This window comes from Mytilus galloprovincialis, chromosome 6 (assembly GCF_965363235.1).
Source record: "Mytilus galloprovincialis chromosome 6, xbMytGall1.hap1.1, whole genome shotgun sequence".
Classification (NCBI taxonomy): Eukaryota; Metazoa; Mollusca; class Bivalvia; order Mytilida; family Mytilidae; genus Mytilus; species Mytilus galloprovincialis.
Genome location: NC_134843.1, coordinates 17299375 through 17312459, shown reverse-complemented (window position 1 = coordinate 17312459; position 13085 = coordinate 17299375). Strand labels below are relative to the sequence as shown.

Genomic DNA, 13085 nt, shown 5'->3' with positions numbered 1-13085 from the left:
AATAGTGACATGTTTAAGTGTGCCGTATTAAACTGATTAATATTTAGAGTTTCACTGAGTCCCTTTTATTTTGCCTTTCAAAAATTTATGCAATTAGTACAATGTACCATGATTACCTAGAGAATATAATCTAAAACTATTTTTGGGCAGTCTCAAAAGTATCTTCTGTTACCACAAGGTATATCCAGTGTACATGGTGTACAAGAATATAAACATCCAATTTTGCCAATAATTCAGGGGCCCTCAAGTGGCAATAACAATTAATACAGACAATAACAAGAGGCTGTCACAACGACAGCAAACCGGATTTATTAACATTTATTTGTGTCCTGGCAATATCACAAGAACCATAACTGATGAATGATGAAAGTGAAAATCGCCAATATCAAATTTGACCTCCATTTTGTAGTCAGTATCAACATATTAAAATTTGAAAAGCTTAGATTGAATGGTTCATTAGTAAATGCAACAACGTGAATGGAAACACCATTTTACGATCTTTCAAGAACCATAACTCCTGAACGGTAAAAGTCAAAATCGTCATTATTGAACTTGACCTCTATTTTGTCATCAGTAACAACATATAAAAATTTCAAAGCTTTGGTTGAATGGTTTATGAGAAAATGCACGGACACGACTGGAAACACCATTTTTCAATCTTTCAAGAACCATAACTCCTGAACGGTAAAAGTCAAAATCGTCATTATTGAACTTGACCTCCATTTTGTCATCAGTAACAATGTATTAAAATTTGGGAAGCTTTGGTAGAACAGTTTATGCGGAAATGCACGGACACAACTGGAAACTCCATTTTTCAATCTTTCAAGAACCATAACTCCTGAACCGTAAAAGTCAAAATCGTCATTATTGAACTTGACCTCCATTTTGTCATCAGTAACAACATATTAAAATTTGGGAAGCTTTGGTAGAACAGTTCATGCGTAAATGCACGGACACGACTGGAAACTCCATTTTTCAATCTTTCAAGAACCATAACTCCTGAACAAAATCACCATTATTGAACTTGACCTTCATTTAGTTGTCAGTAACAACATATTAAAATTTTAAAAGCTTTGGTTGAACGGTTCATGAGTTAATGCACGGACAACATTTGATTGCCACCCGGCCGCCCGCCGTACATCCCCAAATCAAAAACCGACATTTATGTCACAAAAATCCGGTTAATAAAATTAAAATATACGCGACTCGACAGCTACATGTATAACATGTAATTGTCAGCCTCATGGTAAACTGCTTTACAAAGTCTTTGATGCATTTACCTTCTAAAGCCTGTGTTAAATCTCCTAGCTGTTCAGCAGCATTAGCTCTCCTCATTAGACATTTTGTATATTTACTATTGTTTTTTAAAGCCTCTGAACAATCCTCAACAACCATCTTTAGATTCATCTACAACACAATAAGTGTATAATTATTAGTAAGCAAACTTGACAGCCAATTATTTGAAACACATCTTAAAAACTTAAGTAATTTTTCCATTATTGAAGTGTTATCATGTTTTCAGATTTCATAAGAAGCTGTAAATTAAGCATAAAGTGAATTTCATTTAAGAATTTTATGCTTCTTTTTGTAAATTAATTGGGGTGTAAAAGCGTTGACCCAAATTCATTTTGTATGAAGCATGGAAGCCCTTCATATACACGTTCAAAGCTTTTACAACCCTATGAAATTACAAAAAGAAGCATTCAATACCAATTTATCTCTAAACTGTTAGTAATGTATTTGAGTTTATAACCAGATGCTCCGCAGGGCGCAGCTATATACGACCGCAGAGGTTGAACCCTGAACAGTTGGGGCAAGTATGGACACAACATTTAAGCTGGATTCAGCTCTAAATTTGGATTGTGATTAAATAGTTGACACAGCATAGGTTTCTGACACAGAATGAATGTGGTCTAATGAACTTAAAATATTTTTTTTGCCTTTGAGCAATTCACTATGCTGTTGAATATTAATCCTCTCAAAAAAATGTTTGAAGAAATTTTCTTTTTATTTATGAAATCTGAAATGAGAAAAATTTAACCTACCCCCCCCCCCCCCCCCCCATTTTTTTTTAACATCCCCCTTTCCCTTTTTCCAAAACTGATCTCAATTCAAATTCCTAATGGAGTTTGCAACAATAACTACTCATTTAAATACATCATAAAATATTAAAATGTAAAATAAAGTGCTTGTTATCACTGAATGGTAAAGATTGTTTTAATTTATCAGTTGGTAGTAAAAGTGAATATACATTGTATATTGTATAAAACAATGATTTAAGTTGATTCAACTACTATTCTGGACAAAGAAAGATAACTCCAATCAATTGAAAATTTCTTGCTATTGCACAATATTGTGCAATTAGATATTTCTTGCTATTGCGCCATACTGTGCAATTGAAAATATTTGCTATTGCACAATACTGTGCAATTGAAGATTTCTTGCTATTGTGCAATACTGTGCAATTGAAAATTGCTTGCTATTGCACAATACTGTGCAATTGAAGATTTCTTGCTATTGCTGAATACTGTGCAATTGAAAATTTCTTGCTATTACACAATACTTAATATAATAATTTTGGATCCTGATTTGAACCAACTTGAAAACTGGGCCCATAATCAAAAATCTAAGTATATATTTAGATTCAGCATATCAAAAAAGCCCAAGAATTCAATTTTTGTTAAAATCAAACTTAGTTTAATTTTGGACCCTTTGGACTTTAATGTAGACCAATTTGAAAACGGGACCAAGAATTAAGAATCTACATACACAGTTAGATTTGGCATATCAAAGAACCCCAATTATTCAATTTTTGATGAAATCAAACAAAGTTTAATTTTGGACCCCTTTTTGGACCAACTTGAAAACTGGGCCAATAATCAACCAGGTGCTCCGCAGGGTGCAGCTTTATACGACCGCAGAGGTCGAACCCTGAACAGTTGGGGCAAGTATGGACAAAACATTCAAGCCTGATACAGCTCTGAATTTGGATTGTGATCAAATTTTTGACATTACATGGTTTTTTTTTACACAAAACAAATGTCAAGATTTTACAAATCAATTAAAGATTTCTTCTTCAAACTTTTTAAATCTAAAATTAAATAGTTGACACAGCATAGGTTTCTGACACAGAATGAATGTGGTCTAATGAACTTAAAAGTTTTTTTTTTGCCTTTGAGCAATTCACTATGCTGTTGAATATTAATCCTCTCAAAAAAATGTTTGAAGAAATTTTCTTTTTATTTATGAAATCTGAAATGAGAAAAATTTAACCCCCCCCCTTTTTTTCACATCCCCGTTTCCCTTTTTCCAAAACTGATATCAATTCAAATTTCTAATGGAGTTTGCAACAATAACTACTCTTTTAAATACATCATAAAATATTAAAATGTAAAATAAAGTGCTTGTTATCACTGAATGGTAAAGATTGGTTGGTAGTAAAAGTGAATATACATTGTTTATTGTATAAAACAATAAAAAAAACTTCATCAGCAACTTTTTATATTGGCAAATTTCCAATGAAGTTATTTACATAAAGTTATTGGCAAATAAAAATAGAAAATGACATCATAGTCATGTCTGGCAAATGTCCAACATACATTATCTAAAAACATTTTAGATAAGATAAGGAAAAAAAGCTTCATCAGCAACATTTTATATTGGCAATATTCCAATGAAGTTATTTACATAAAGTTATTGGCAAATAAAAATAGAAAATGACATCATAGTCATGTCTGGCAAATTTCCAACATATATTATCAACTACTATTCTATAGAAAGAAAGATAACTCCAATTGAAAATTAATTGCTATTGCACAATATTGTGCAATTAGATATTTCTTGCTATTGTGCAATACTGTGCAATTGAAAATTTCTTGCTATTGCACAATACTTGATATGGAATCCTGATTTGGACCAACTTGAAAACTGGGCCCATAATCAAAAATCAAAGTACATATTTAGATAAAGCATATCAAATAAGCCCAAGAATTTAATTTTTGTTAAAATCAAACTTAGTTTAATTTTGGACCCTTTGGACCTTAATGTAGACCAATTTGAAAACTGGACCAAAAATTAAGAATCTACATACACAGTTAGATTTGGCATATCAAAGAACCCATTTATTCAATTTTTGATGAAATCAAACAAAGTTTAATTTTGGACCCCCATTTGGACCAACTTGAAAACTAGGCCAATAATTAAAAATCTAAGTACATTTTTAAATTCAGCATATCAAAGAACCCCAAGGATTCAATTTTTGTTAAAATCAAACTAAGTTTAATTTTGGACCCTTTGGACCTTAATGTAGACCAATTTGAAAACGGGACCAAAAATTAAGAATCTACATACATAGTTAGATTCGGCATATCAAAGAACCCCAATTATTCAATTTTTGATGAAATCACACAAAGTTCAATTTTGGACCCTTTGGGCCCCTTATTCCTAAACTGTTAGGACAAAAACTCCAAAAATCAAACCCAACCTTCCTTTTATGGTCATAAACCTTGTGTTTAAATTTCATAGATTTCTATTTACTTATACTAAAGTTATGGTGCAAAAACCAAAAATAATGCTTAGTTGGGCCCCTTTTTGGCCCCTAATTCATAAACTGTTGTGACCTCAACTCCAAAAATCAATCCCAACCTTCCTTTTGTGTTCATAAACCTTGTGTTAAAATTTCATTGATTTCTATTTACTTATACTAAAGTTATTGTGCGAAAACCAAGAATAATGCTTATTTGGGCCCTTTTTTGGCCCTTAATTCCTAAACTGTTGGAACCAAAACTCCCAAAATCAATCCCAACCTTCCATTTGTGGTCATAAACCTTGTGTCAAAATTTCATAGATTTCTATTCACTTAAACTAAAGTTATAGTGCGAAAACCAAGAAAATGCTTATTTGGGCCCTTTTTGGCCCCTAATTCCTAAAATGTTGGGACCAAAACTCCCAAAATCAATCCCAACCTTCCTTTTGTGGTCATAAACCTTGTGTTAAAATTTCATTGATTTCTATTCACTTTTACTTAAGTTAGAGTGCGAAAACTAAAAGTATTCGGACGACGACGACGACGACGCCAACGTGATAGCAATATACGACCAAAAAATTAAAATTTTTGCGGTCGTATAAAAATCTAAGTACATTTTTAGATTCAGCATATCAAAGAAGCCCAAGGATTCAATTTTTGTTAAAATCAAACTAAGTTTAATTTTGGACCCTTTGGACCTTAATGTAGACCAATTTGAAAACGGGACCAAAAATTAAGAATCTACATACACAGTTAGATTCGGAATATCAAAGAACCCCAATTATTCAATTTTTGATGAAATCAAACAAAGTTCAATTTTGGACCCTTTGGGCCCTAACTGTTGGGACCAAACCTCCAAAAATGAAACCCAACCTTCCTTTTATGGTCATAAACCTTGTGTTTAAATTTCATAGATTTCTATTTACTTATACTTAAGTTATGGTGCGAAAACCAAGAATAATGCTTATTTGGGCCCCTTTTTGGCCCCTAATTCCTAAACTGTTGGGACCTCAACTCCCAAAATCAATCCCAACCTTCCTTTTGTGTTCATAAAACTTGTGTTTAAATTTCATTGATTTCTATTTACTTATACTAAAGTTATTGTATGAAAACCAAGAATAATGCTTATTTGGGCCCTTTTTTGGCCCCTAATTCCTAAACTGTTGGAACCAAAACACCCAAAATCAATCCCAACCTTCATTTTGTGGTCATAAACCTTGTGTCAAAATTTCATAGATTTCAATTTACTTAAACTAAAGTTATAGTGCGAAAACCAAGAAAATGCTTATTTGGGCCCTTTTTGGCCCCTAATTCCTAAAATGTTGGGACCAAAACTCCCAAAATCAATCCCAACCTTCCTTTTGTGGTAATAAACCTTGTGTTAAAATTTCATAGATTTCTATTCACTTTTACAAAAGTTAGAGTGCGAAAACTAAAAGTATTCGGACGACGACGACGACGCAGGACGACGACGCCAACGTGATAGCAATATACGACGAAAAATTAAAATTTTTGCGGTCGTATAAAAAGCGAGCATTGATGAACGAATAAACATACAAATGATACTTCTAATATGACGTTCTTTTTTAGCTTTTGGTACAAAGCCATGTTCTAATTCGAATAGAACATGGGTTGCACGTGATTGACGTCACAATTGAAATTGCAACATCAGATGAATTTTGAACAACACCAGAGATCAAAATGGACATTTTTGTTGGTGTTGTTCGCTAGGAAATTAAATAAAAACATTCTAAAAGTAAGTTTAAATGTTTCTGTTCTTTTTTTATTGACAAACTGTTGATTTTTCTATATCGTTTTTGTTCATCAAATCAAAATGGCGACACTTCGAGCGTCTACTAATAGGTCCGTTTCGAAGTACAAAAGTTCAAAATATTCCTATTAGAATCGAAATAATTCTATCATGCCATGCTCTATCCTCATTTTAACATGGGTAGGCATTATATTTGTAAACATTTAATACCTCGCTAACGCTCGGTATTAAGATATTAACAAATATAATGCCTACCCATGTTAAAATGAGCATAGAGCATGGCATGAAAGAATTATTTCTTAAGCAGTGTTCTCCCCAGGCCGTTTTAGCGTCGCGGTACCGCGACGCTATATTTCTTCCTGTGACGCTATAATAATTACCGCGACGCTATAATTATTACCGCGACGCTATAATTATTTTCAGGATGTTATTTTTCTCGTTCCTAAATTTTGAACTTTCATCTAATTACCACTTATGATCATAAAAAAATATATCACTTTTAATTGTAATCCCTTCAAGTCGGACAATAGAGGCAATTTAGAGTTGTTAAATAGGTGTTAATTGCCCTTTGGGTGATAAATGTTTGGATACGAATACCCCAAGCTGTCACTTTGACATGATTAATACCACGTGGTTTGCAATCGGCAAATTTCGACAAGGAGAAAACGTAATCAGAAAATCATAAAAAAAAATCGAAATATATGTTTGCTAAATGAAATTTCAAAGAAACAAACAATTTTCTCTTTTAAAATGAGGTTGAGTCTTATCTTTTTTCGACTTTTAATATATTAGTATTACTTTCTTTCTTTTCCTATAATTTACTTTTTGTAAATCGAGAGTGAAAATTTTGATTTTGGGCTAAATAAGTTTTGTACTTTCGTTAGAAAGTGATCAAAATTGGCTTGTGTATATGTTTCATCCATTTAATGCATTAAAAACGCCACATTCATTCCCAATCTCTTGTCAGACATTGTTTATTTTCGTATTTTTCATTGCTTTCGGCGGCCATTTAATATTTTAGTGTAAACTACTGATCGGAACCGGACCAGATGTGACAAAAATCCGCATTTTACAATAATAACTACATATGCACAAATGGCACAGTAGACAGAAAACAATGACTCATAAAGAGAAAACTAAGCATTAATAATAAGAATAGACTACTTGTAGATAACTTTGTTAAAAATATATCATTTTGTAAAAAGAAACAACTGGCCGGGACCATGAACCAATATGTTTCAAAGACATGATAAAGAATTTTTTCTATTCTAATTTTTTATTAAGAACCCATATTTTTTCCTACATATTTAGTGCAATTGTATCTATACAGGTTTCACTATAATAAACCATTCATTCATTTAGCTGGGTATAGGTAGGGTAACTGGAACCACACATATATTTTTATTTAGGCTAAGAGGAAAAAAATAATTCTGAAACTATAAATGAATATAGAAAACATAAACTGAAAATACTGTTATCATGGTTATAGTTTAATTGTATTCTCAGTTATGAATTCAACAATATAAAAACAAAGAATAGGGTGGAATAGAATATTTTATTTACCAAATAAGGGCCTATAGCATACAAACATTATAATACAAATTGTAAATAAACAATAATGTACATGTATATTACATAAAGGAAATAAAGCGTTGCCACGACATGATAAATTACATTGAAAAAAAATACAATTAATTTTTTTACGCCAAATGTGATGCTATCCAAAATTTCTGGGGAGAACACTGTTAAGTAACAACCACTTGTACATTTGTCATATATATAAGCAGGGATGAAATTATATAATCCAATGACTCCATGAATAGATTTTATAATATAAATGTGGTGCCATATTTTTGTGGAAACACCACCATTTTAAATTCAATGGTACTAATTGGAATTACTTGAAAGAACAATAACATATTATCAAGCATTCAAGTGTTTTCATATTAGACTACATTCAAAAAGGCAAAGCTCTATCAAAATGGTCATGGCTCAATAATTCTATAATTTCTGGCATGACATCCCAACCAACTTACAAGCCAAATGAGCATGTTAGGTATGTCGTTTACAATCAATACTTACAAGCTTTTCATATGCTGCAGCTCTATTGTGGTAAAATGTTGCCAAATCTTGTTTTTCCTCTGGTGGACAAACTTTGATAGCGTCCGTGTAACAATTGATAGCCTGGTCATAACGTCCTCCTTTGAAAAATTTGTTTCCTTTATTCTTATCTGCTTGGGCTTTCTCAAGAGGTGACAACTCCTGAAAATCATTAAAACAATTATGACAAGGATAAGTATTTATATTTCAATAAGACAGTACACAAATGTACCGTTACCAAACAACACAAATATAAAATAATAAAATTGTCCTGTCCTGACTGCCGCAATTTCACCGGATCAGCCATTTGTCCGTAGTCCCATTGTATTGACAACAAAGAGTCAATGTGGCAAGTATCATGTTCGAATCATATGACACTAGAGTCCAGTTTACCTGTATTATTCATGTTAATTGTTATCAGAAATTAAAACTTTTAAAACAACTGAAATGAAGTTTATTATGGTGGTCTGACCCATTTGATAAGCTGCGGGTCAAGGGAATGCAAACAGCTTCAATTAACGAGCTTCAGCAATGATCATGACTCCAAAAACATTTACAACAGAAAGGAATATTTGTTGACTATGTAAGAAAATTGCAGCATTAATTATCATTTTGAATGTTTAGCAAAATGTTTAGTGACACATTCAAGAAATCTTTGCTTGAATACATGTATAAAACATTTTAAAGAAACAGAAAAATCACTTAAATGGGTAATAACTGAAATTTTCAATTCAATAAAACAGTTATTTGTTTAAGTACCAATTAGGGCATGTATTATCTTTTACTCAAAAAATACAATTGCAAGGCAGTGGTGCAGGATACAGTGTACTATTATTAAGAAACTTAATAAAAAAAAAATGCTTTCACTATGTCATGTACAGTCAAAGCTCTGACATAAACAAGTCAGAATAAAATGACTTCCATAGGTCAGCTATAATTTGATGTAAGTATTGTCTCCCTTCTTGCACTCAACAGAATATGATTTGTACAGGTCAGTTTATGTCAGACTTTAATTTATCATAAAATGACTTCCACAGGTCAGCTTTTGCACAAAATATTGTGACTTAATATCTTCATGTTCTAATAAGATTTATGTCCCTTTTTAATTCATTTTGACTTAGAGAGGTCATTTTTGTTCTAGCTTGAAGCAGTCATTACAAACACTTTGTTATCAATCTCCATATAAATATAGTGATTAATAGTTTCGAATTAAAGAGTTTACAAAGTACAGGTGTTTGGGTTCTGACATGTTTTTTTGTTTTTTTATTGAAATTGTTGAGTGCAAAACTCTAATAATTTAACTAATCCATATTGGCATAAGCATGATAAGTGGTACAGAATTTTTAATTGAAAATCACTATATTTACTACAACATTTAATATTCATGATCATCCCATTTTGAATTTCATACAGCTGATGCATATAAAATTGAGAACACAGAAATGGGGAATGTGTCAAAGAGACAACCGACCAAAGAGCAGAAAACAGACAGAGGGCTCCAATGGGTCTTAAACACAGCAAGAAAATCCTGGGCATCAGCTGGCCCCTTAACAAAATTATGTACTACTTCTAGTTCATTAACAAGGGTTGTCATACTAAACGCCAAAACTCATTAATAAATGAAGTAAAATTAATAAACAAAAGCCAAAGAATGCAAACACATGTGCTCTTGAAGGTAAATAAAAAATAACAGATTCTTAACATGTGCATTGAAACAAGGACGTATAACTAACATACGTCCTTGATTGAAAATAAAAAAAAAAAAAAAATGTCAAGACTCTTTCAATTCAATTATATTTTGCACTCAGTTTCTATTGTTTATCAATATCACGATCTGGTAAAATTCGGCATAATCATTAAACTTGAAAGTAATAAGCTTGCGATCAACAACCACTGAATGAAATATAATTTGCTGATAAGAATTAATAGATGTGTCATAAATATAAAAACAAGAATGTGTCCCCAGTACACGGATGCCCTATCCTCACTATCATTTTCTATGTTCAGTGGACCGTGAAAATTGGAGAAAATCTCTACTTTGGCATTAAAATTAGAAAGATCATATCATAGGGAACATGTGTACTAAGTTTGAAGTCAACTTCATCAAAAACTACTTCGACCAAAAACTTTAACCTGAAAACTTTAACCTGAAGCGGGACAGCCAGATGAACGGACGGACGAACAGACCAGAAAACATAATGCCCATTTCATAAAAACGTCCATGCAAGACTAAGGCTGTGTTCACACCAAACGCGATGTACAGTAAACATTTTTACAATTAGTTTACCGTAATGTACACTGGTTTCACATTTAATTTGTTCACTGATTTCACATTAAATCTATACACCTTGTTTAATTACCTGTACATAAGATTTGTTTACACTTGTCAACTATATGTCATTTAAATGTTCGTAACGTAGAACCAAATACAAATTTCGGGTTTTTTAGCAGTATGGGAACAATCATTTGACTTCAAAAAAAAAGGGGGGGGGGGGTGGTTCCTTGAAAAATATTCTTATCCCCAATTTAATATAAAATGTTCTGGTCATACAGATGATACATAAAAGGGTTAAATATTGATTAAAAAAACCTGAATAAAAACTTTCACGCGAAAAAAAATCTGACTCAGAAATCCCCCCCGCCATTTGAAGTTAAGTGGTTGCTCCTTATGAAATCCATTATGATGAGTGCAGTAGTTTAAAGTTACCAAAGATGTCTCGATTACGCATTAGAAAATGTAGGCTGCAGCAGCGTGCTTACAGACGAAGAAAATAGATTGAGATGTTTTAAGGATCAATATACAGGTATTTCTATCTTTTCTTTTTGTTTCAAATGGTATTTCTTCTCCAAGGAGTATTTTGCAAAACTAAGGAAGGGGATATTTTTTTTATATTTCTAAGTCCATTTTAAACAATCTGGGAAACTAGACAAACAATACAATTTACCTTACACATTTTTTAGTAATGCATTTATGAATGAATCGTTGTTTGAGTAAAGACCAGTGGCAACTATTTCTGTGTACGTTCAGTCAATTTCAAATGAATCATGTGTTTTGCAATGATAATGCTTTGAGTCTTGATAAGGGGTTAATAAAGCTATGTAAAGTTTTTTTTATAACAAATAAATGTATCAAGTTTAAACAAATATTTCTGAAAAGAACTTTATTAATAATTGTCATAAATATCCAATTTTATTAAATATACATGGTAAAATTAATGTCCTCAATGCCTAGTTTTGTGTACACTTAACCAACACAAGGTCTACATTGACTATCGCCTGCATGTAGACAAAACATGATTTAAACTACATGTAAACATTGAGATTTATCATGTTTATCAATGGGAACGTAATTGTGTTTAGTTTACGTGTGAGTTACACTAACACAACACCGAGTTTAGGCCAATGGGAACATGGCCTTAGTTTAGTGTATGCATTCATTGGCTCAATAATTCAAATAACATTAAAATTTCAAGAAACTTGTTTCATATGACAATGTATGACTTTTAAAAAAGGTGTGAATGTTTAGGGTGCAAATGTGAGTTCAGGAGAATGGGAACCAACACGTTTATTGCTAATGTATGTGGATTTTCTGTCACCATATATATATATATGTCTGTTAAAACTAATTTCATATTATCATTAGTGATCCCCAAACTGCTAGTGGGTCTCATTGGGGTCTAAGACGCAGAATTGGCCGATTTTCTTTAAACAGCGTGACACGTGCAAGTCAAATAATTAAGAGTGAAAACAGGAAACAAAGTCAGACAGGACCTGGGAAATTGGATGCGCTATTACATGTATGGCAAGGATAAGCTGGATATGGATTTCTTACAAAAAACACATGTGGGATCAGACCCGCCCGCCCCCCCCCCCCTTTACTAGGGTAGTAATGCAGGTAGCTTCATGACTAATAACGGTAAAAGTTCTTGCCAAAATACATTAACAGTAAATTTTGGTGTATGACAATAAAATGTACACTTTCTGTTAGACAATAAAAACATCGACTGATTTAAACTAATTATGTAGATTTTCCAAAAATGACAGTAACGATAATTATTTGAGACCTCTGACAAATCACGATAAGGATATTTAGACAAATCACAGTAAAATTTTAACCAATTTGACGCTAACGGTAGCCGAAATGATTGTTTTAGGCTCTTACATAACAAATGTATACATGTACATGTGTTGTGTGAGGTTGAAAATGAAAGTAGGGTGATGACAATAGTTTCATATAGCATGTTACATTAAATTGTCATTATTAGAATAACCTTTCAGTTAAATCAAGTACCTTTTCAAGATCATTTTGTGATTCCAATTTATCTTTAACCGACTTATCTTCGCCGGTGCTTGATTTCTTTTTGGCTCCATTTGACGATTGTTCTTTGTCAGATTTTTTGTTCTTTCTTCTCTTGTACAATAAATAGCCACCCACAACTACTGCTGGGACGCCAACAGCCAATCCAATCTGCCATTTAGACCAGCCTTCTGATGAAGGAGACGATCCCACACTTTCACTGGAGGCAGCCATTTTGGTAAACCACGTGACACCACGAATAAATTGTATATTTTCCTTGCACATTTATGCAATAGTGTGGTAGTATTCTTCACTGATAATAAATATAATATTTTCGAATATTATTTTTAATATATATGGATGTTTTTTTCTCAATAAATGATGTACGGTTT

The 13085-nt window shown here is 32.2% G+C and overlaps 1 protein-coding gene across 3 annotated transcripts in view; it reads right to left on the bottom strand.

The window, feature by feature from the left end:
* The window catches only part of LOC143079087 (mitochondrial import receptor subunit TOM70-like), a 38381-nt gene extending 25434 nt beyond the window's left edge, over nt 1-12947 (bottom strand). For 2 of the 3 annotated variants that reach the window (XM_076254254.1, XM_076254253.1), the window contains exons 1-3: nt 12688-12946; nt 8379-8558; nt 1281-1407 (exon numbers count right to left, since the gene is read on the bottom strand). In XM_076254254.1, coding sequence (XP_076110369.1) covers nt 1281-1407; nt 8379-8558; nt 12688-12927 — 547 coding nt within the window. In that variant the 5' untranslated portion in view covers nt 12928-12946. Of the gene's footprint in view, nt 1-1280; nt 1408-8378; nt 8559-12687 lie in introns of all 3 variants that reach the window. The other variant, XM_076254255.1, reaches the window with a different exon arrangement.
* Between the last annotated feature and the right edge of the window lie 138 nt (nt 12948-13085).